At 34.2% G+C, this 25,414-nt stretch overlaps 2 protein-coding genes across 2 annotated transcripts in view; one reads left to right on the forward strand and one right to left on the reverse strand.

Annotated features, from left to right (window-relative positions):
* Positions 1–1,120: 1,120 nt before the first annotated feature.
* LOC128243377 (low-density lipoprotein receptor-related protein 12-like) lies at positions 1,121–19,530 on the reverse strand. The gene is made up of 13 exons (XM_052961130.1): positions 19,309–19,530; positions 17,146–17,172; positions 16,335–16,476; positions 15,635–15,852; positions 15,384–15,518; positions 13,093–13,275; positions 12,028–12,162; positions 10,424–10,536; positions 9,980–10,223; positions 7,970–8,089; positions 6,060–6,173; positions 5,510–5,635; positions 1,121–5,052 (listed from the first exon to the last, which is right to left on the reverse strand). Exons 1-13 carry the CDS (start codon positions 19,346–19,348, stop codon positions 3,932–3,934), a joined length of 2,718 nt encoding a protein of 905 aa, XP_052817090.1. The 5' UTR covers positions 19,349–19,530; the 3' UTR covers positions 1,121–3,931.
* A 2,193-nt stretch (positions 19,531–21,723) lies between these two features.
* Positions 21,724–25,414, forward strand: part of LOC128242569 (uncharacterized) — a 74,949-nt gene continuing 71,258 nt past the window's right edge. Inside the window, exon 1 of the mRNA XM_052959770.1 lies at positions 21,724–21,810. The gene's annotated coding sequence lies outside the window, so the exon portion shown is untranslated. The remainder of the gene's footprint in view (positions 21,811–25,414) is intronic.

Consider the following 25,414-nt stretch of genomic DNA (forward strand, 5'->3'; position numbering starts at 1 on the left):
GTCAAGTACCTGTGCCTGGCTGTCTTCTTTCAAAATACAATCCAATCTAAATAGAATTAACATTAATAAAACCCTTAGACGATCTGTCAAGTACCTGTGCCTGGCTGTCTTCTTTCATAATACAATCCAATCTAAATAGAATTAACATTAATAAAACCCTTAGACGATGTGTCAAGTACCTGTGCCTGGCTGTCTTCTTTCATAATACAATCCAATCTAAATAGAATTAACATTAATAAAACCCTTAGACGATGTGTCAAGTACCTGTGCCTGGCTGTCTTCTTTCAAAATACAATCCAATCTAAATAGAATTAACATTAATAAAACCATTAGACGATGTGTCAAGTACCTGTGCCTGGCTGTCTTCTTTCATAATACAATCCAATCTAAATAGAATTAACATTAATAAAACCCTTAGACGATGTGTCAAGTACCTGTGCCTGGCTGTCTTCTTTCAAAATACAATCCAATCTAAATAGAATTAACATTAATAAAACCCTTAGACGATGTGTCAAGTACCTGTGCCTGGCTGTCTTCTTTCATAATACAATCCAATCTAAATAGAATTAACATTAATAAAACCCTTAGACGATGTGTCAAGTACCTGTGCCTGGCTGTCTTCTTTCAAAATACAATCCAATCTAAATAGAATTAACATTAATAAAACCCTTAGACGATGTGTCAAGTACCTGTGCCTGGCTGTCTACTTTCAAAATACAATTCAATCTAAATAGAATTAACATTAATAAAACCCTTAGACGGCGTGTCAAGTACCTGTGCCTGGCTGTCTTCTTTCATAATACAATCCAATCTAAATAGAATTAACATTAATAAAACCCTTAGACGATATGTCAAGTACCTGTGCCTGGCTGTCTTCTTTCATAATACAATCCAATCTAAATAGAATTAACATTAATAAAACCCTTAGACGATGTGTCAAGTACCTGTGCCTGGCTGTCTACTTTAGTGTCCTGTATTATACTGTTTAAATTGTGGCACGTGATCTGACTGCTATACGTGGTGCTAATTGAAAGGTCTCAACATACATATCAATCCTATGGGCTAACCCAAGTACCGTAAGTGTTCAGGTCAGCTAAAAAATGATATAAGCAAACAGACCAATTTTTTTAAAGCACTGTTTAATCATGAAGGTAACACATTTGAGCACTTGGGTATATTCCAAGCAATTTGATAAAATAGTAATAATAAACATAGTAAAGTATATAAACAAACAAGACAACAAAATAAAACATGTACATTGTAACAAGATGGGCTAAACAAAACACAGTGGGGGAAAACTAGTTATTTCTTTCAGGTTGTTTTCATTTATAACTGCTCTAGTTTCTGCTCTACGACACCATAGTGGTACATTTGATAAGAATTTGTTCATAAAAAGTTTGAATTGTTTTAACAGTAACCACAGCTGTCATTTAGTTCTACCAGATGTGTACATCTACTTTTCATTCTATTTTTTTTTCAACATAGAGTGATATGCATGTTAATCCAATCTCATTCACAGTGATCTCCCTTGAAGAACTAAATTACTGTACAACAAAGGGAAGTTTGATGTAAGAGCCATTCTGATTTTTGCGAATTAAATCTATGATCTTGTATAAAACACATTGAATAAACAATAAGAAGAAATGTTAATATGTAGGAACATGATTCTTTACAATCACTTTGGCCTATTGATATCAATAATTAGTTAGCAACACAAAAGATAAAGAAATAGAGGATAATTATTTGTTTCAGTATCATAATGTAATATAATTCATCAAGTGAGCATCAAAAAAAACATACATGTGTCACTGGATAGCCACAAGTGAAATATTCATTTTTTGGTGTTCAGTAGGTGAAATATATTGCGATCTTGCACTGAAGCAATTTTTCTTGGTATCATATGCCCAATACTGGTATTTAGACATTTAATTGCATTCATTTAATCAAAAATGTGTCAAACTACATGCACAAGTAACATGGTTTCAGAAATGACATGGTTAAAATTATGTCCCAGTCCTGTGCGAGTTTGTAAGTGAGTGCAGGCCAAAATTGCAAAATGGTGAAAAATACCAAATTGATATTTATACTGTTCGATAAATCTGTATAAACCACTGGAAAGCATAAAGCCATACATTTTGTTAAGGGCATGAAGTCATGTCCTTTCCATTAGAAAAACTGTAAGGGCATGTACATATAAAACATCACATAACAATGTTACGGGTAAAAAATCCCCATATTTTACACATAAAAGTTCACATTCATGGCATGTTTTGAATATAGAAGTTTTTGACCATCTGAGGATATGATGGTTAAATGCATATTGATATGATGAGATTTATAAATCTTCAAAATGTTGGCAAGTATGATATAAATAATTTACATTACTTTATCCAATTTAATTTCCTTTAACATGATTGTGATGAAAGCCAATGCTCCGAATGATTTCCTGTACAATCAGTTCAAGTGTTCATTGTGAAAGCCATGAGAAAGATGCCCTGGTGGTATGAAACCCTGAACCTCTTGAGTGAGAGGTGGACACATATACCACTACACATATTTGAAACATTTACATGATGAAAGAGAAAGAATGTCCAGATCAATTTAAAGGAATGTTAGATTTGTTTTACTGACCTGAATATTTTAGAGAAGGACTTCAAAGGCGTAAACACAATGATAACATTTTAACTTTAAAACAAATTAGGTCTCAATAGATAAATATGTTAATTATAAAACATTACTAAAGACATTATTTTGTACAACTAGAAATTATGTCAATATATATAATCTTATAACACATATTGGTAACCATGTCAAGTGCAATCAAGAAACAAATGGAAAGCTGTAACTTTAGTAGAGGAAAAACATACACAAGGCAAAACAGATGACAAACAAGAGCGCCACACAGAGAAAGCCAAATGCTCATCTGTTCAGGGTTTTTTCACAAAAAGGGCTTTACTGAACAATTATTCAAGGCCTTGTGCTATACCAAGATGCACATTGTCACTAACAACATGTGTACCTAGTTTCATTCGAATATCTTAAAAGATTGTAAGTTATAGCCACACTTTAAGACACCGATGAAAATGACACTTTTTTTCTTGAAAAATACAGACGGGCTAAAAATGACTTTTAACCTGTGAACAGCATTACCATGATTTGTAGGATAAGGTAACAAAAATAAAACATTCAGGGGCGGTATTCACAAAGCAATTTTAGGGTGAAATACATCTTAGATTATATATCAGAAAAAAGTTCTTGTAAAATCTTATTTTTTTTTCTAATAACAAGTCAAAAATGCTTTATGAATAAAAAAATATTTCTATGCATTATGATAAAGAACAAGTAACCATGGGAAGTGGCAACTGAAGTGTTAGTTTTTATATTATAATAATTATATTACTGGTCAGGGACACCTTCTTGCCTGGAAATGGATAAGAGGTAAGAGTATGCTAAAAGTTATGGTGAATGCTTATTTCTAACACAAGTTCACATGCTTAACATGCTCATTGAAATCCAGTGAAGCAACAGTGAACTGTACCGATAATTCCCCCACTATCTAAAAATATATATCAAAAAAATGTTTTCAACTAAACAATTACATATTTTATTTCTTTTTATTTCCTATAAATCTGAACATGTTGCTATTTTTAATGAGTAATTTTGGATGAAATATACTCCATTCTGTTGTGTAAAAAAGATTTGATAATCCCCCCAAAAAATATGGCACAACCTGGTGCAATTTCAATTTTGAGGATAAATTGCTGGTTTTCAAGGAAATTTTTTCTGTCTTGAAACTTCATTTAAACACACACTTTCATTTGTATAAAAAACAACAAATAATAATGCAATTGTTAAACACAGGATTAACAAGATAGGCGAATAATTGGTATGGGTAAAATGGTCCCTAACCAGTAAACAGAAAACAGTGATTCTAAGAGTGAGAAGTTTGGTCCATTGGCTGCATAGGGACATCATTTTCACTGAATGTCTCGGAACCAATGGAATCCAAGGAGTTGCGTGAGATATTCCTCATCAGCATTGATCCAGAAGGGACAGATATAAGGGGATTTGTGTGACGAGTGTCTGGTTTAGGAGTCGAATTCCTGGAATTGTCATGGTCATCATTATCAGAGTCCGAGGAATCATCGTCATCATCATCACTGCTGTCTTTCACCATCAGGTCTGTCGGTGAGCCATCTTGGTTTTCCCCACTCGTTATGGAAGCACTAGCATCAGTGTCTAAACTGGCATTATCACAGTGACTTTGGTGCCTTAGACCCCTGTCAAGTTCATTTCTATGTAAAGGATCTCCAAGTATACAAACATCATCTGATTCTTCCTCACTCTCACTCACTCTCTCCCACTGTGCTGATAACCTCTCACTCACTAAAATATTCTCATCGTCATCATCAACAGCAGCATTTGTGTCATTCATTTCCACCATTTCATGCCCTTCAGCAGAGTAACCTTGACCTTGAATACCGTTATCAACATCAAGGTCATTTTCAGTGTCAGATGAGTCAGATTCACTTTCAGAGGGCAGTAAGTGAGTTGTAGACGAAGAGTCTGTAACATCTATATTATTCTCATTCAGATTTTCCTCATCAATCACAATCAGCTGTGGGCCATTTTCATGAATAATATGGTTGCCATTTCTATCCCCATTGTTATTGCTATCTGCATCATTTTGGTCCACTAAGCCAGCATCTGGATTATCTCTAGTTGGCTGGTTCCTAGACCTTCTTCTATTTCCTCTACCACTTCGTCTGGATCTTCTACTAGAATTTCTCAGCTGATCTAAATATTCTTGTTGCACCTCGTCAAAATTCCTTGAGGTCAACATTGCCTCATGGTAGGGAGGTGGGGCACGTCGTCTCACAAGCTCGGCGTATAGTCGTCCCATGGGATTTTCTATCCTGTGATGGGGGGAGATGTCAATGGCTCGGAGAGAGTACAGCTTGCAGGAACAGCCCACTAGGATCACTAGTAACAGTGCACAGATCATGGACCCACAGATGGCTGCAATTATCACCCGCTTGGTTGTTACCACACCTAGATAAAACATTCAAGGTTAGATTTTTGCTCAATACCATTCATCATATAAATTTATTTTAGCTTGACTGTGATGAAAGCCTTACTTGAAGCAGTTGAGATTATTTTCAGGGTAGAAATAAGTACTGGTGTCCATTTATAGAGGCCATGAGAAAGTACCCTTGGTGGGAATCAAACCCACAACCTCTTCGGTCAAGGCAGACACCTATGTCAACTCTCACTTATTTACCAATACCTTTTGAATACATTATATAAATATTTTACTCATCAATCATATGGTATCATTTACAGTAATCAATAACTCAAAATCAGGACCAGTCTAATCCATAGCAAAAAAAATCAATGAAAATGTAATTTTACTGGAATTGCAATGTCAAAATCAGTACATGCCAAAAGACAAGAATGGCATAAAAAAGATACACAAGAAAAACAGTAATTAAAACAAAGTTTCACTTACGCGGACACTCCTCTTCATCGCTGCCATCTCCGCAGTCATCATGGTGATCACATGTCCAGTTCTGGTAGATACATCGACCATTCCGGCACAGGAACGTGCCATTCTGACTACCACACTGGGTTGGAGCTGAAATATGGGAGGTACCATTTTAAGAGAACTTGCAAGGGGATGCTAACAATTGCCTGTTTCTACTAGTTGGACCTAGAAAAAAAAGGAAATATAATATGTCATGAAAAAATATCTTTGAATACCAAGTTTATATTGTAAAAATCTTGAATAAACATCAAGGTGGCAAAAAGTTTTCAACACTTTCATGCTTCTATGCTCATACAGGTTTTGTAAACAAAAGTAGCCTGATACAGATTTTTCAATAACCCTTCCTGTTTTATCACTGTTGGATATGGAAAAAAGAATTTATAGGCATATCAAAAAAAATTAAAACTCTTATAATTGGTAATGAATTGGGTCAAATAGTACTACACACAGTCTCAAAGAAATATACATGCTGTCTACACTTGCATTGGAATACAAATGAATTCTATGTACTTACAACAGTTGTTTTCATCCGCATAGTTTTGGCACTTGGCTATTCCGTTACATCTTTCAGAGGGGTGGTAGCACTGACTGATGATTCCACAGAAATAATAATCAGGTTTGCATGTGTCTGAAAAAAATCATGATTTAAAACTCTTTGTATAAAACTGAATGATAGCATCCATAATATAACTTACATATAGGAACTCATTTCTTTTCCATTACTCTTCTTATCCTTAACAAATTTATGCAACTTAAAATCCATTACAATTTGACCTTAACACTGCCATTCTATATATAATTCTAACAAATGAAGATGTTGATCAAAAATATTATTGAAGAGGAAGACTACCACAACTCTTCTGGCAGACATATACTGTTATAATATAGCCAGCAGTCATATACTGTTATAATATAGCCAGCAGGCATATACTGTTATAATATAGCCAGCAGTCATATACTGTTACAATATAGCCAGCAGTCATATACTGTTATAATATAGCCAGCAGTCATATACTGTTACAATATAGCCAGCAGTCATATACTGTTATAATATAGCCAGCAGGCATATACCGTTATAATATAGCCAGCAGTCATATACTGTTATAATATAGCCAGCAGTCATATACTGTTATAATATAGCCAGCAGTCATATACTGTTATAATATAGCCAGCAGGCATATACTGTTATAATATAGCCAGCAGTCATATACTGTTATAATATAGCCAGCAGGCATATACTGTTACAATATAGCCAGCAGTCATATACTGTTATAATATAGCCAGCAGTCATATACTGTTACAATATAGCCAGCAGGCATATACTGTTATAATATAGCCAGCAGGCATATACTGTTATAATATAGCCAGCAGGCATATACTGTTACAATATAGCCAGCAGTCATATACTGTTACAATATAGCCAGCAGTCATAAACTGTTATAATATAGCCAGCAGTCATATACTGTTATAATATAGCCAGCAGGCATATACTGTTATAATATAGCCAGCAGGCATATACCGTTATAATATAGCCAGCAGTCATATACTGTTATAATATAGCCAGCAGTCATATACTGTTATAATATAGCCAGCAGTCATATACTGTTATAATATAGCCAGCAGGCATATACCGTTATAATATAGCCAGCAGTCATATACTGTTATAATATAGCCAGCAGTCATATACCGTTATAATATAGCCAGCAGTCATATACTGTTATAATATAGCCAGCAGGCATATACTGTTATAATATAGCCAGCAGTCATATACTGTTATAATATAGCCAGCAGGCATATACTGTTACAATATAGCCAGCAGTCATATACTGTTATAATATAGCCAGCAGTCATATACTGTTACAATATAGCCAGCAGTCATATACTGTTATGTATAGCCAGCAGTCATATACTGTTATATATAGCCAGCAGTCATATACTGTTATGTATAGCCAGCAGGCATATACTGTTATATATAGCCAGCAGTCATATACTGTTATATATAGCCAGCAGTCATATACTGTTATGTATAGCCAGACTTATTTCAGGTTTGATCAAAATTTCAATTGAAATAATATGTCACATCCCACAATCATGGCTCAATGTCAATGTTTAATAACAGGATTGGCGTGGAGGGAAGATCATCACTGCTCAGTTATTTACAGTTGAAAAAAGGGCAGAATTCATCAATTATTAAAACCAGAGTTATGTGTCTTGCTGTACATGTGCATTTTGGTTCTGGCAACATATGTACCAATTTTCAAAGACAGACAAACTTAAAATGAGTAAATGAAATATTTATTTACTTTATTCCAAAGGAAACAGTGATTTTCTCTGATGGCTTTTGTCTATCGGCCAAAATTCCATGGTACCACACTTACAGTAAGTTTCCAGTTGATAGAGTTTAGATTTTAAGAAATGTCATACCACAGTCCAATTCATCAGAACCCTTGAGAGGACAGTCCCACACGCCATTACAATGTTGGTGGGCCTGGTCGTAACACTCACTTTCCCCGAAACATTCGTGCTGGGTTGGCAGGCATGTCCCTGTGTTCAGTAATCAGTAATTATACTTATATTGCTATTGCTACAATTTTGTAAATCTATGAGGACCAAGTCCCTACCCTTGTGCTGTGTTGGCAGGCATGTCTGTGTTAAATAATCAATAACTGGTGGACCAAGTCTCTACCCTTGTGCTGTGCTGGCTGGCATGTCTGTGTTAAATAATCAATAACTGGTGGACACAGTCATAACATTCATGCTGGGTAGGCAGGCATGTCTTTGTGTTCAATAATTGGTCGACCAAGTCGTAACATTGAACAGTCCTAAACATACCGTAAATCAAATTGCATCATTGAAGAATAAAGTACTAAGAATACACTTCTGTTAAAAATAGAGGGAAAACAGCATTATCCTGACCCCTTCAACTATTACAATGGGGAAATACTGTTCTTTACCTTTGCATTAAAATCCTAACCATGTTTTCACCAGACAACAAAAACATTAACATATATAATCTTATAACTCATACTTTCATAGGCCATCCCCGTTATTACACACTAAACTTAAGTTGAGCATTTTGTACATCGTTTCTATGGTATATTTTAAAGTAGTTTTAAGCTATATTCTAATGTCAACATTTAACCTACTTTAGTATGTGTACTTTAGTGTATATTAGGTGTGTTGTTTTAACCTCAATAAACAAGAGCCGTCGTAAGACAGCGCGCTCGACTACGCCGCTTTGACTTAGAATACAATAACGATGAAATAATACCAAGTTTGGTCTCTTTATGTCAAACCTAACTAAAATCATTCGATACATAAGGTGACTTTGATGCTGCCCTCCCACCAGCCCGCCAAAACAATGATGCAAGTCATTCAAATAACTTGATTTCCCATTATGAAAATGTGGTTAAGAATATACAAATATGCCTTTCAAAGGAAATTAAAGAAAAAAATATCAAAAAAATTCAAGAACCACAATTTGTATTTGGGCTTAAAACAGAGTTATGTTTCTTGTTGTTTCTTGTTGTAAGATGGTCGTAAATAATTTTTAATTTTGTTTAGTGCATTTAATGAACGGTATAGAAGTTTTTTTTATTAAAATCCCAACTTCCCCTTAACTTTTACTTGCCTAAAACTTTAACCTAAGTCAATCAGGGGCCATAACTTGTAATAAGGATATGGAGTTATGTAACCTCATTGGGTGATGGTCCTGAACAATTGTGTGAAGTATTAAGTCAATTGAATGAAGGGTATAAAAGTTATTAAACAATATCCCAACCTGCCCTAAAACTTTAACCTAAGTTCCATAGTCAATCAGGGGCCATAATTTGTATAAAAGATAATATGCAGTTATCTAACCTCATTATGTGATGGCTCTGAACATCTGTGTTAAGTATTAAGTCAATTGAATGAATGGTATAGGAGTTTTACGTGAAAATTCCAACTTGCCCTAAAACTTTAACCTGCCTTAAAACTTTAACCTAAGACAATCAGGGGCCATAACTTGTATTTAGGATAATATGGAGTTATGTAACCTCATTGTGTGATGGTCCTGAACAACTGTGTGAAGTATTAAGTCAATTGAACAAAGGATATAGAAGTTATTAATAAATATTCCAACTTGCCCTAAAACTTTAACCGAAGTTCCATAGTCAATCAGGGGCCATAATCTGTGTAAAGAATAATATGGAGTTATCTAACCTCATCATGTGATGACCCTGAACAACTGCGTGAAGTATTAAGTCAATTGAATGTAGGGTTTTGGACTTATAAGTGAAAATCCCAACTTGCCCTAAAACTTTAACCGAATGACGACACTGGGGCGAGTAGTATAGCCCACCCATTCTTCGAATAGTCGAGCTAAAAACAATCAATCATGCAGTAAAACATCCAGAAATGACATGTATAAACTTAAATAAAAAAATCAGTCACCTTTCATCTGATAGGTGAAATTAAATCCTTTGGCGAGTAATGGAAGGTTTCCAGACTTGAACACAATGTTAAGCCATGAGGATGTGCTAACGATGACAGCGGGTGGGGGAACCTGGCTTGTGAACGTTCCTATCTCATCGTAGGTAAAGTCCGGCCCATCGTAGATAGTCACTGATGTGTGGTCAGACATGTCAAGGTCAAACATCACTTTTCGCAACTGGATTTTAGAGCTCATTGGAGCTCCCTAAAAGAGTAACTTTTCTTGTACATGTATACGATATTTTCTGTGAATATCTTTAATAGTTTCTGAAGTTTTGCCAGTATTAAAGCTATGGGAGCTACTCTTCCTATGACCATGCTTATGCTTGCTGACAATTCCAAAATGTTTTCCCATGAAACAGAGAAGCCATTAAATAAAACTCCAAAATAAAAGGTTTTCCCTACCAGCTGGTGGATGACCCATGAGCAGTTGGAGTTGGGCAGATATCGATCTGGAAAGTGAGGGGAGGAAAACCAGCCGATTCTTTCCTCTAGACGACGGTTACACAAGCTTGATGCTGAAATACAGATTACTTTCTACTAACAGATGTGGTAATGATTAGGTGTTTTCTCTGCATAGTTTATCCTTTAATATGAGTCTATTATTCTGAAAATGTCCTTGAAATCATAAATTTTTCTTCAAATTTAAAAGTTACATCATTCCCCAAATAAATTTTCTAGTTCATATTTTGTGGGGGCTAAGGCAATTTCTCCAAATAATACAATTAAGCACATGCTATACATTGTTTTCAGGTTTAAATAGCCATCACGTATGATTCTTTCTTGCATACCCGACGTGTGTTTCCGGTCATGTGACCAGTGCTGGAAAAACCCATCTTACATACCCCATGTAAGATGAGTCATGCGCATCAACGCGCCACTTCTTATTTCTTTTATTGTATGGTTTATGAAAAATATATTATGCCATTTCAATAAAGCGCAATCAAATATATATGTTTGCAAGACTTTTAATTCAAATTGAAAATAAATAATCATAAAAAAAACGCTATTTTTAGTTATTTAAAATTTCTGCGCTCTATGACGTCAGTAAACAACGTCGCACGCGCTTTTTGGTGTAATTGTACCAAAGTTCGTTTTCTACGTCATTTTTTCCACAAATTGATAAATTAAAATATGCAAGAAAAAATATCAATCATGTTTTTCCGGTCCGGATCGAAAAATCCGACCCTCGGGCATGCGTGGCCGGTAACTCGGCAAGCCTTGTTACCGGCTTACGGCTTATTTTGTTGTAACTCTTACTTGATATCATCTTAGTATGAATTCTACTTATAAACAAATTTAAAATGATCAGAAGTATCTGTGATTTTAAATAGTTCCAGGTACTACATTTCTGCAATACAATTCGGGAAATGGCATTGCTTTGTGGTATTGGGCTCATCACTAGAGCAGGACTGGTGAAATAGGTTGGTCATTTTTTGCTTTTTTTACTGGAAAAATGTGATAAAAAGAATCTGACACTGATCATCAAATAATACGCAATTATTTTCAATCATTTATTCATTTATTTTAGTGACATTAATTATTTACCATTTCTTTTTCTTTCAATGACAGGAGCGATGCTATGACCAAACACAAGTGAATGAGCATCTACAATATCGTAACTTACTTAAATACTACATGTATCAATTGTCACTGACGTATAGAGCATGCTTGATGACATGCCGTTATGACATAGACATCACTTCCATCATATTGATGTTCTTCACAACTAATGAAAACATTCAGCCAAAACTTCAAAGGTTTAAATCAGCCAATAATTCACTATTTGTGAGGAAAATGAGTTTTGCGGATGAAAAAGTGATATCATCATTTTGGTGAAGTATTGTGCTTTATAAGAAGGCAATAATTGCTATCGGTATATTTATAATAAAAATGCATTGCAATCATTTCTTTTTTAATCCAATCACATGGAACAAATACTTGCTGACTAGATCACCCTCATCCCTATCCCATCAGATCATACTGATAAAACACCATCACCCACTTACAGCAGATACTAGGGTCTTCATCCTCCTGGTGTTTACAGTCTGCGTGCCCATCACATTTTAGTGTGTTGTGAAGACAGCTGTATTTTTGTAGTCCTGGCTGGTAACAGTAGATCTCCCCATAACCACACTGGTGATCTGATGGAAAACATTTATTTTATTGGTTAGGGAACACTGTTTGCCCGTACAAATTATTCACCCACACTGTAAAACCCATGTTAAACAATTTAAATTTGATTGAATATCATACAAATGATATTCTCTGTTCAAATGAAGCTCAATTGGGAAATTAACATTTTTCTCTGAAAATAATAAACTTATCATCAATATTGAAATTGGACCAGCTTGCAGTCTGTTCCTTTCAGCGGGGAATATCCATTTTTAACATTTCAACAAAATGGAAAATATTTCCCCTGCATATTTGTTTTAACAGAGCAAAATGTTCAGAATCTTAGAAAATAGATAGTACCGTAGTTATTGTAGGCAATTGTTTAAGATTTGTTTTTAAAAAGTAACATTTTCTAGTTAGTGAATTTTTATTGGTCATTTCAGTGGATTTTAATGGGTATGTTTGTCACATGATATTGTTCTTAAATAAACCTTCATTAAAAATCTTAATTTGCTGATTTCTAGATCAAGAGCTGAACTTTTTCAATGTAAAATTTCATTTGAACTTATTCAGTTTTTCTGTAGTAATTAAAGAAAAACACATCAATTTCTGGGCAAAAAGGGGTTCCTAACAAGAACATTAATAACAAAATTTCACAAACGTTTTTTAGAGTCTGAGCGCCCATCACATTTCACTAGATCTCACTGTGAATCACAAGCATATTGTAAACTTAATCTTATACTTAATGAGTAACTATTTATTTACTATGTAATGAAATGGGCCTTACCAAGAAATTTGTTTACTCGCTAATCACATTGAAAATTTAGGTGCTCCAGTGGCCCATATTGACCAGTGTTAGCTTTGATATATTTCCGTATAATCCACATATAAGAAATATTCCTTTCGAATATGTAAATAAATATTTCAGAATAAGATACCCTCTAAACTTGTTGACCTACCACAGTTGTTGTGTTCATCGGCCTCGTTGATGCAGTCAATATTTCCATCACACAACATGGCCGTGGGGACGCATGTGTAACGTTGGATCTTTAAGATAAAACACTTCACACACACCTGGTAGCCATGCTGGGGAGGCGGGGTCTGTGGACTAATAACATTGAAAAGCCCACCGACAGGCTTCTCTGGAAAGTGTAACAAAGTACATGTAGTTCAAGCATTACGTGGAAAATAGTGTCTCTAAAATTAAACTAGAATGTGGTCTAAAGGCACAAATATCAATGCTGAACAAACACAAAGCAAGAGACATAGTGCTTTAAAACAATAACATTGCCCTTATATCAAATTACCCTCATTGGTAATAAAAAAATCTGAGACTGAAAAAAGATTTTCAGATTTAAACAAGAGGGCTTTAATGGCCCTGAATGGCTCACCTGAGATGAGAAGAAAAACACAGCCTTTAAACATTAGTTGGGTAATACGCCCAGTTGACATAAAGTAGGTGATAAGTTGGCTCTGCGCCCCAGTATGGAGTTGAGATTATTTGAAATTGACAAAGATATAGTCTAAGATCACTACTTACCAAACACCTACTTTCTAAGATCAGTACATACCAAAAAACCTAAATCTAAACCATACTGGTTGAGAAGCAGTTTCCGACAGTTTTTATACGTTTTTATTGAATTATTTATACGTGTTTAAATACCTACTAAAATTGTTCACATTTAAGATAACTACAGCTCAAGCTGCTATTGTCGATATATTTTTCACATGTGTGACGTCACACATAGTGTATCTAATAGGGGCGCAAAGAGGGTACTTGCACTGTTCTGATTAGCTTGTGATGAGAAGCAGTTTCCGACAAATCGAATGCGGGGCGGATTTATGTGCCTATTGTGTGTTTTTATTATCCGTTTATTTGATATACTAAATATAAGACTTTAATAAGAGAAATATTATTTAATTTTTCAGGATTTACGAAAAATTTAAACCTTAAAATATACGACAGTCAATTCATACTCGAAATCAGGCTGACACTGAATATCAATGATATTTTGATTCATTTCTGATATAAACTTTTGTTTGTATACATTTAAGTGAATGTAGGTGCGAAACAAGCATGACACCAGTGTTCACAAATATGTACACAATGATCATCGTTTGTATAAGTCAATTAAGGAAAACCTTGTAGCTATTCATAGATATGCAAATTAGGTTCACACGCATGCGCATTACGCGGCGCGTGCTGATCCCCCACGTGCAAGTTTGTGTACAAAATGATAAATAAACATTAAACATTAAATAATAATAAAAGTTACTTACGTGTCTCGGTAAGAATTTCAACTTTTGATAACCTAGTTACCACATTGTTGAATTACAGTACCTTCTTTATGAAGATCTAAAGAAAGTACGCGAAAAAGCGATTTGTCGGAAACTGCTTTCCGTCGGAAACTGCTTCTCAACCAGTACACATACTGTGGAACAGTTTTTCAGAATTTCTAGAAGCTTAAGTATGTGAAATTAAGTTTCCTGTATCTAAAATACAACTGAAGAAAAAGTGTACTTCAGAGAGATTTTTAAAATGTATAACAGATAGTCAGCCATTTTTTGTTGTTGTTAAAGGTCAATCAAGACTCCTTGTTGTATTTTCGTAGATGGTCACCCAAGCCATCCTGTTAAATTTCAATAAATTTGACTTTAAGAGTATTCAAGGAAATGTTTTCGGAAAAACAGGAAGTTGGTCCAAGGGAATAATTTTAACAAACTTGATGGTGGACTACTACATGATGCTACATACAAATTATCAATGGTCAGGGCCTAGCAGTTTCAAACAAGAAGTTTTTCCTATATAAATATGAAAGAAAATTGTCAGCCAGGGTTTTGACTCCAGGGCCATAATTTGAACAAACTTTGTAGACCACTAGACAATGTAACACACACAAAATCTAAGCCTTAGACCTCTTTGTTTTGTCAAGAATATTATGAAGTTTTTCCTTTCGGTTGTCATGGCAACAAGAGTTTTGAATGGAATTCATTTTCTTCAACAAATTTGAAAGGGTTTGAAAGTTTCATCAGGCAGTAGAGGTGTTGTTTAAAGCAATTGTTTACGCTGGACAAACACCAACCACAATAGTTCACCTAGAGCTATAAAGTTGTTTATCTGAAAACAAAAGTCTAATAGCACATTTATAAAAGGCGTTCATTTGATTTTGCTAAAATTTTCATCTAAAAGCAAAAGGCTATAAAGACAAGGGACAGGGACCTCAAAAAGTGAGAAACCTGTGTTCTATACCTGTGGCTGTGGAATAAGGCAGGTCACAATTGAGCTCATCTTCCATGTCCCTGCACTCTGCGATGTAGTTACACCTCCAGGCCTCCATGTAGCATGCACCGTCTGAACATCGGTACTGACACTTCTCACTCTCACCTGCGGAAAAATTGGCTTCATTTTCAACATATTTTTAACAAATTGAAGAGTATGTTCTGTACTCCAAGTATTTATATCAACTTAATAGTACAAATATTTTCTTCCTTGTGACTCACTTGTGACAAATTCCAAGTTAAAAGATGGAGCAATATGGTCAGTCTTGTTGTCCCTTGTATACCGGACCCAGACATGATCACGGATAGACTGGTACAAGATTGGAGTGCTAGTGTGGTCAAACCCTGCAGACTGGTTACACACAAAGTACTCTGGCATTGGTCCTAGGTAAAGGTTGTAGCCAGACTCGCAGGCGCTCTTCCCAAAGAAGTGTTGAATCCTAAAATAGAAACAAATGCTCGTTAGTAGTATTATATACATTACAAGTCCTTATGGATGTGCCAAATGTGTATCATTTAAACATCCCTACGTTGGCCAAAACAAAATAGATTTGTTTCCAGTTACAGCTTGATAAAAATATGGGTTGGTAGGTAGGGGTTTTTAAATTTTTATATTTTGTACTAGTTCTTCTCATTTCATGTCAGATAACCATTCATGTTTGGTTTAAATGCTGCATTTCCCTGTGGTACCTATCAGTCACTGGTTATTCAAATCAAACAAACTAATTGCCCAGCATTAAAGAGAAGGGTCAGTAGGTAAATGCAAAACAAACCTATTTTTGTTATGAAATAAAGGATAAATTTGATGTAAAGATAAGATAATTCTCTCTTAGTTTCCTGAAGATAATGGAAAGATACAAACTTTTAATTAAACAAAGTGCAAAAGGACTGTTAATTAATAACTGTATATTATGATGCCAACCTTATAGTAATACTGCTTCCATATGGTGCCTGTATTCTCCATAGCTGGCAGAGATGGGTGTTGGTGAGGTTAGCTTGTGTTGAACTGATAAGCCCATGGTCTTCCTGTAGCTCTACAATCCTATCCCCATCACAATGTAGATCTGATGTTTGCAAAATAACATAAGCTGGTTACCATTTTTGCAATAAAAAACATGTTTACTTCTTGCTGTGTTGTCAAAGTGCTCTGTGCCAATAAACATGTTTGCACACAGAGAGACTTCCGATCTATAGTTTTTAATGGAATTATTTAATACTTCTTTAAAGTTCATCACAAAATTATGACCAACAATTCTTATATTGTTTACATTTACAATTTGTGGTATACATTATGCAATTTCACCCAGCAGTCATCTAAATTAAACTTTTGGATGAACAAGCCCGAATTCTTATACTCTTGCTTATTGGCATCAAATTTTTTAACAAACCCTTGAACAAGCCCTACTATATATAATTCAGAACTTAAGCAAGCGCAGATAAGCAGAGCTTGTGGGCTTGTGTTAATTTCGACTACTAACCCAGTGAGTCCACAAACTTTACAGTCCTTGAATTCATCATATAGGAACAAAATATGAAATGTACCATACACAGTTTTGTAATGAATGCATCAATAATTTTTATCTTGCAAGCAAGTTGGCAATAGTCAAACAACAGCAACGTTTTATACTCATGATGATTTGTTCCTTAGTTTGGGTCAACCTTTTTCTTACCTGTATTTTAAGTGTGAATCGTTTATAATTACTAGGTAGAATTTTCAAATAACATGTAATTACCTGTAGATTCTGATATAACAGCACCAACTGAAAATAAATAAATTATAATCATTCAGTAATTTTTATAGTAAAAAATATTTATTTTATTATTTTTAAAAATTGTAAATAAAACTTTAACAAATTGTTTTATAAACATTCATGTTATAATAAACTGATTTGATATTATATCATAATTAACAGTAGTAAACTTGATCAGGGTTCCCCCTGGGTTCTAAAAAGTTGTCGCCACTTTTTCGCGGGGGGGGGGGGGGGGGGGGGGGGGTAAGGGGGCCGCGAAAGGGTCAAGGGCAGCGCCCTTGTGGGGGTTCCGACGGGGCGAAGCCCCATGAAGCTCATGGGTTTTAAGCATTTTAAGAGCCTTAAATTGCATTTAATTAGCACATTGTCGTGCAGAACATAATATAATATTGTTGTACATGAAGCACAAGATATTGTTATTGTTATTCTATTGATAAAATATATGGACAAGTATATAAATTAAAAAAAAAGAAACATTGCCAAAAAAGCGACATATACATATACATTTTTGTATGTTGATTTCAATCAAATGCCTGCATACAAAAGTGTCATAGAATTAAAGAATACAATTATGAAATTATGAGATAAACTTAAATTAAATGGAAACTTTAAAGAAATATACATTGTCAAACTAAGGCCATACTGTCCGAATAAAATAGTGTCTACTCTTTACTCCAGCCAAGTTATTATCAAATGGGATGTAGTTATATTTATTTGTAAGCATACCCAATGACTTCTGTAAATCTTTTTAACACTTTTCAAACTGCTTAATTGCTGCATTTATAGCAATTACATATTGCGACATTTGCATATCACGTGTCTTTCCGACAACCGAAAATTGCATTTTTAAAACTAACCCGTTAATTACGCAACAACAAAACTGTTGAGCTAAATCTTAAAATTGTTTGCTAATAAGAGACATACTTGTTAAAGGATGGCATTGTTAATCCGTGAAAGCAATATATTTCCGCAATAATTAGTGAGGTGTTGACTGGGCCGTGACTGCTTGCCCTAATTATCGGATTTGTTGTCGCACCAGCAGATGCGCTTGATTTATGACAGTGACAGAATTGATTATCAATGCAGGCTGCATGTGCTCTGCTTACGTCAATTTAAGAAAATATTTAGAAAAAAAATATCCTTGTCTCCATAAATTCGCCAAATTTGAAAAGTTGTCGTCACTTTTGCAATTTTGTCACGAATGGCGATCGCCAGCGGGAACCCTGCTTGATTCCTGTATAATATAATGAGATCCCTTTAGTCCTAACTTTGCTAAATTGCTTACATATTTGGCAGACATGTGACCTCTACTGGCAATTGGATAAAATTACGTTTGGAGACCAACATATTGCCATATCACTGTCCTGATAAAATATATCGCTTTCAAAATAAAATGTTAACAAATTTGGCCTTCATATTCAATTTTTATATTTACAAAAGGGCCATGAACCTGTGACTGCAGTCGTCTCATTCAAGGGATATTTATGACGATGACAAACTGTTACACACTGTGTGTAATAAGTACATTGTAGATGATGTTTCAATCTTGTTAATTGCACCATGACATGCCTCATGTCGCTTATAATGACTCTATCATTTGACAAACTTTCCCACAAAGCATAATATCCTTAATGGGTGGAGCAAAAATTTTGTCATCAAATCAAATGATTAGGGCTAGCAGAAACTTGAAGGTTAACATTACTGCATGGCCTCAAAGATGCACATGCATCCTGTGACGTCATTCACTTGTATGCTACATTTCGATCATTAAGCGTATTAGAACAGCATTTTTTAGAAAACTACACAACAATTGAAGATGACTTTGCAACTACTTTGTGTTACTAAGGCATGCCTGATTATCAAATTATCAATCACTGTAAAGAAACAAGAGTTTGAAAAGTGTTAGTTATTTGTATCTTGTGCTGGTTTGTGACATCAACAAGTTAACAAAGCAATTTTCAACTTATTCCAGAAAAATACCGTTTTTAATGGGCTGCCTAGTTCAACAAAACCACTTCAGAGAGACACACCTCAAAAACAGATACTTTAGTACAAATAAAGCAATTAGAGACAATCTCCTCAATCTTTAACTTTAATATTTGAATATGTATTTAATGCCTTTTAAAATGCCCGACCATGAATTACCTGTCAACACCCATACTGTCACAATGACAATAAAAGGCATCCTGAAATTGTATTTAGTGATACTCTAAACCCGGACATAAGGGAATCACATTTCAACAAGGAAATATAAGTTAATGGTCAACATATAGAAATAAATATCTTGACATTATAACGACTTAAAATACAAATATTGTCACATTAATAATGAAAATGTTGTTTCTATTATGTTTTTTCTTAATTTAATTTCCGGGATCAATTAACCCAAAGGAGACTAAATTACCAAAAAGAAAAAGGTACGTGACTGGACAATTTTGTGCTGAAGCTGGGAGTTACATATTTTGTATTACATATTTTGTATTATTGGTCCCAGGTTGATGCGAGAAATAGTGAAAAACAACTGTTAGTTTTAAAAGTAATAATTTAAAAGAAATTATTAATACGGCTGTACATAATGAGGTATACCACCCCTAACATATTAGTTGGAATGTAATGCTGGTTACCCATATAACGGACCTATATAATTCATGGATTGGTTGAAACTTTCAACGTACGGAACCATTTTCCAATTGAGATATTCAATACTCACTGATATCAATTATCAGATTGCAAAAAAGTAAATTGTCAAAGACTAACATAAAATTAATATAGTTGTGTAAGGCGCATTGAACCTTACTTACTGCGTAATGTATCACATCGCTTACGACACAGCACGGACCTGTAGATATGGTTAATAGGTCCGTGGACACATGTATCTTTTGCAGTTTTTACGTATTTTTGCAATAAGAAATTTACTGTTTTTGGCTAACACTTAATTCCCAGTTAATCAAGTTAAAAATAGCGTCATTTTGTCAAGGTTTTCTCAATAGCATGTATCAATTTGCTTTTAAATCACTCTCAAATAATTCATTTTATATGAAACCAAACGTGCCACTTAAAATGCATAGTTATAAGCTTACAAGGACTATATATATATGTGTGTGTGTGCGTGTGCGTGTGCGTGTGCGTGTGTGTGTGTGTAACTCGTAATAGTGACAAATGGTTTTATATAATGATGTTCCGCTTGAAACTATTGAGAATTTAACTTATTTTCGTTATGTTTTACCTCAGACCAATAACAACCCTACCCACATAGTATACTGCATGAAACTTTTTGAATCACCCTACAATACCTGGAAAAGGCTTAACGCTTAAAGTGGAGTGTGACACAAAACAATTGTATTTAAAACCAAATTCAGCCAGTCAACTGTCATTCTCGTACCAAAGAGCGACGATGCTATGCGTTAGATTTATAATTATCAAACCTCTGATAAATGAGAATGGTCAACTCCTTGATGCTTTCGTTATTTATATGTTTATCTATGCTTGTGAAGTCTGGACATTCATAATGTACTAAGTATAAGAGAGAGCACATCATGAATAAGTGAATAATCTATTTTTTCAGTGGCTGTTTGCGGGGAGTGACAAATACTTCGATCTCAATACTATTTAATACTGATTTAATATTTTAAACATTAAAAAATATTGTTAGTGTTCTGTATAAGTATTTACTATCTGATACAGACAACTCTGCTGCAAATGCTATTCAATAAAATTTTGCTGTGCAAAGGTTTGTTAAAACGCTTATTAGTGTACATTTGAAGAATGCCCATATTGCTCTCTTTAATTCAGCCCTTCAGTATCTCTGTTAAAGTTAATAAACACTGATTTCGAATATTTAACTTATTTTGACTGTATATATAGTTGTGCTGTGTTTATGTCTTGCAACTTGGATAGTTCGTATGAACATGGCCGTTATGGTAACAATCGTGTATTTATCAAAGGTCTTGTTTGATATGCAATTGTTGATCTATTTAAAATGAATACCACTTTTAATGTATATGCAGGGCTTATACACACTCACGATGGAATTATTAAAATAAAAAGCATTATATTCATCATGTTGTTAATTCATTTACTTATGACTAATATTCCCTTTACAATGTATCATATTCCATAGTCCCAAAATTAACATTTATCATTTCACGCACAAATAAAGGTATACACATTATGTCCTCATTTTTTGTTGAATGGTAATAATTAATTAATTGCACGTAACATACGTTTAAAACTGGATGAAAATAAAACTATACTGTACAAAGATCCGTACGATAAATATATCTATTTATCTTCCATAAATGTCAACCCCTACTGGGGACCTAGACATTTGCGCGTCAAGCTGCAAGAATGTTAGTAATGGTTGTGAAAGAAGTAGAACTGATAAAAGCAAAGTTATTAATTAGAATAGGAGGTACAGATTAGGCTAAAAGGTAAAAAGAAGTTTTATAGCCCTCCTATGGCGAGACATGTTCAATAAATGAAATGGAGCATGCATTGATCACGTAAATATCTCATAGGAGTGTGTCACCTTGATTTTCTTTTTGGTAAAATTATCTTAGCCATCAATGTTTGACAATTGTGTTTACTGGAATCTTAGAAGTCTTAATTTTGTAGATGTTATTTTTTGTATCAACAATTATACAGAGAGTAAGTGCGCTTGTATATTCGTAGACATAATTTATGGAATCACAAATGTTGTTTAAATATGCATATGTTTTATTGAATGTTTGGTAATAACTGTTACATGATTCATTTCACTCGAATCGTTCTCAATCGTTCTCAATTTATTCACACTGTTACAACTTACAAGGGATTTTTTCGTGCTATTTAGGGAAAAGGACCCCGTGGTCAAATTTGTATAATACTGCGTTTTCACGTCCATCTCTAAATTCCCATACCACATTACTTTCATATAAAATGCCTAAAGTTTGGTAAAGTTAAGAAAAAATGATAATGGAGTGTGGTATTGTTTTTTGTTTGAGCAAAAAGCTGATCCTATTTTCTTTAAATTGAAAACGAAATACTCTCTTCTTTTATTGCTCTTACATGGCCCTCAAGAAACTGGCTGCATTTTGCCCCCCAGTCCAAATAATTGTACATTTACGGATTTTTTTTACGTTTTTTGATATGGCAAATCCTTGAATTACGGACACTACGGACCATGGACATTACGGACCAGACATTACGGACCAGATTTAGGGACACTACGGACCAGATTTAGGGACATTACGGACCATGTTCGGAATCTTACGGACCATGATTTAAACATATTTTTTTTTTTAATTATTCACTCATTAGTTTTTAATTTGTTAATAAATACTTGAATATGAGTGCTCAGTGTGACGTTATATCTTCCATATAACTGTGAAAAATCCCGTGAAGTTCGAATAGATCAATGGTTCAATATAAAATCTTGTGAAATTCCAAAAGGTGTTAAAGACCTACATGTATGTATTTATAACAATTATTTGAAAAATAATGACCAAATTTGAAAGATTGGCAGTAAAATCAGTTAAAAGCAACAGAAGAAATATTTTCCAAAACAGTTTATTTCCCAAAATAAATCGAGCAGAAATATTTTCCAAAACAGTTTATTTCCCAAAATGAATCGAGCACATATAAGAACATATCAGTGTTTGTTGCAATTCTTGCAAACTGATGTTTAAAACTGGCAATTTCTGTTGCCTTAATTAGTGTTTATTAGTTATAATTGTACCCGTAATTATCGGCGGTATATTACAAAAGAAACAAACATTATACTGACAACCTTTAATTGGCAATCATAAATGTGTGAAAACCCATTGTGACTGCGCACTTTCACTGAACCTTTCAATTAAAACAGATGAAACGGAAAACAAACAAATATGACGATCGAAAGTTTATTTCAGAAAGCAATCGATCACATATGAAAACATTAATATTCAAATTTACAATTATAAGATAAACACATATTTCGTTCGTTATTATTCACATTATTATAATATTTTATTAAAAATACATTGATGTTTAACATTGGAATTTCATGGGATTTTTCAGTTACATTAAAGATAATTGTCATACTGAGCAATTATATTAAAGTATTTATTAACAAATTTAAGACCAATGAGTGAATAAATTAAAAAAAAATGTTTAAAAACATTATAAATCATGGTCCGTAAGTTTTTGAAGATGGTCCGTAATGTCCCTAAATCTGGTCCGTAATGTCTGGTCCGTAGTGTCCGTGACCCAAATCCTTCACATACAAATTGTTTAGTATCAAAAGTGGGTAGTTATTCCGATTGGGATTCCGGGTTAAAGCTATTAACATCTAAAAAATATCATTAAAACAAGAAATATTACCAGATTATGTTATTTTATATCAGTTCCATACATAAAAATGTCATATCCTACGAATAATTGAGTTTAATTTTTTTTTTCATTTCTTCCTGTCACAACATAGCGATATATACATGAAGGGCACCTGCAAGGCTTCAGGGCACAATTTTTAAACAATCGGAACATTTCGGCCATGGCCGAGTTGTTACGATTGTATTTACGAGGTCTATCTCGAAGCTTGTCGGAGGTGGCCGAGTTATTACGATTGGGTCGAGTTGTTCCGCTTGGCATAATTGATGTCTGTGTCAGTCAACTTTCGTTTTGTTGGAAAGGTAAATAATGTGTTTCAATGCATTAAATGCTTGTTTTGTGCAAAATAACTTTTCACTTACATGAAAAATATGAATATAAACCTTTATGATCAATTTAAACTATTAAATACTTAACTTAATACAATTTCAATATTTTTCAAAACACCCCCGGTTTTTGCACCCCCCACCCCCCTTCTATTACCACATTGTTTGGATTTTAATTGAGAATCAACAAAGAACAATTATCTTTTATTAGTTTGATATGGAACAATAACAGGTACAAACTTAATAATGCAAAATGAGTGTTTAAAATTGTTGTATAGTTTACATTCCAAAAAAACTAGAATATCTACAATATCAAAACACATATTATCAGCTAATAATGACTAGGACAACCTTGACAGAAAGCCTCATGGTGGTCTGTTTATTTTCAGTCTGCTTCCAAAAAATGATATGATAATCTTTTTAGCTCACCTGTCACGTAGTGACAAGGTGAGCTTTTGTGATCACTCTTCGTCCGTCGTCCGTCCGTCCGTCCGTCCGTTCACAATTGCTTGTGAACACAATAGAGGTCACAATTTTGACCTAATCTTTATGAAACTTGGTCAGACTGATCATCTCTATAAAATCTAGGTCAAGTTCGATATTGGGTCATCTGGGGTCAAAAACTAGGTCACTAGGTCAATTAGTAGAAAAACCTTGTGAACACAATAGAGGTCACAATTTTAGCATAATCTCAATGCAACTTGGTTAGAATGGTCATCTCTATAAAATCTAGGTCAAGTTCGATATTGGGTCATACGCGGTCAATAATTAGGTCACTAGGTCAATTAGTAGAAAAACCTTGTGAACACAATAGAGGTCACAATTTTAGCCTAATCTCAATGCAACTTGGTCAGAATGATCATCTCTATAAAATGTAGGTCAAGTTCGATATTGGGTCATCCGCGGTCAACAACTAGGTCACTAGGTCAGTTAGTACAAAAACCTTGTGAACACAATAGAGGTCACAATTTTAGCCTAATCTCAATGCAAGTTGGTCAGAATAATCATCTCTATAAAATCTAGGTCAAGTTCGATATTGGGTCATCCGCAGTCAATAACTAGGTCACTAGGTCAATTATTAGAAAAACCTTGTGAACACAACAGAGGTCACAATTTTGACCTAATCTTTATGAAACTTGGTCAGACTGATCATCTCTATGAAATCTAGGCCAAGTTCGATATTGGGTCATCTGGGGTCAAAAACTAGGTCAGTAGGTCAATTAGTAGAAATACCTTGTGAACACATTAGAGGTCACAATTTTAGCCTAATCTCAATGCAACTTGGTCAGAATTATCATCTCTATAAAATCTAGGTCAAGTTCGATCAGACAACGCGAAAACTTTTTCTTCTTCACAGGACATTGCGACAGGTAAACACTGAAAGTTTACCTGTCGCAACAAATTTTTACCTGTCGCAATGTTACTAACAGTATTCAGTTACATCAGCCTAAACCTTGATTTTAAGCCTCTTTTTTAAATAAGATTTGTAATTCCCCATTATAACAGGTTTAGATCTTTTTGGTTAGATTTGTCCTACAGTACTATAATAAATTACAAACAAAAGCTAAACATCATGTAAA

Source organism: Mya arenaria, chromosome 8, assembly GCF_026914265.1.
Source record: "Mya arenaria isolate MELC-2E11 chromosome 8, ASM2691426v1".
NCBI lineage: Eukaryota > Metazoa > Mollusca > Bivalvia > Myida > Myidae > Mya > Mya arenaria.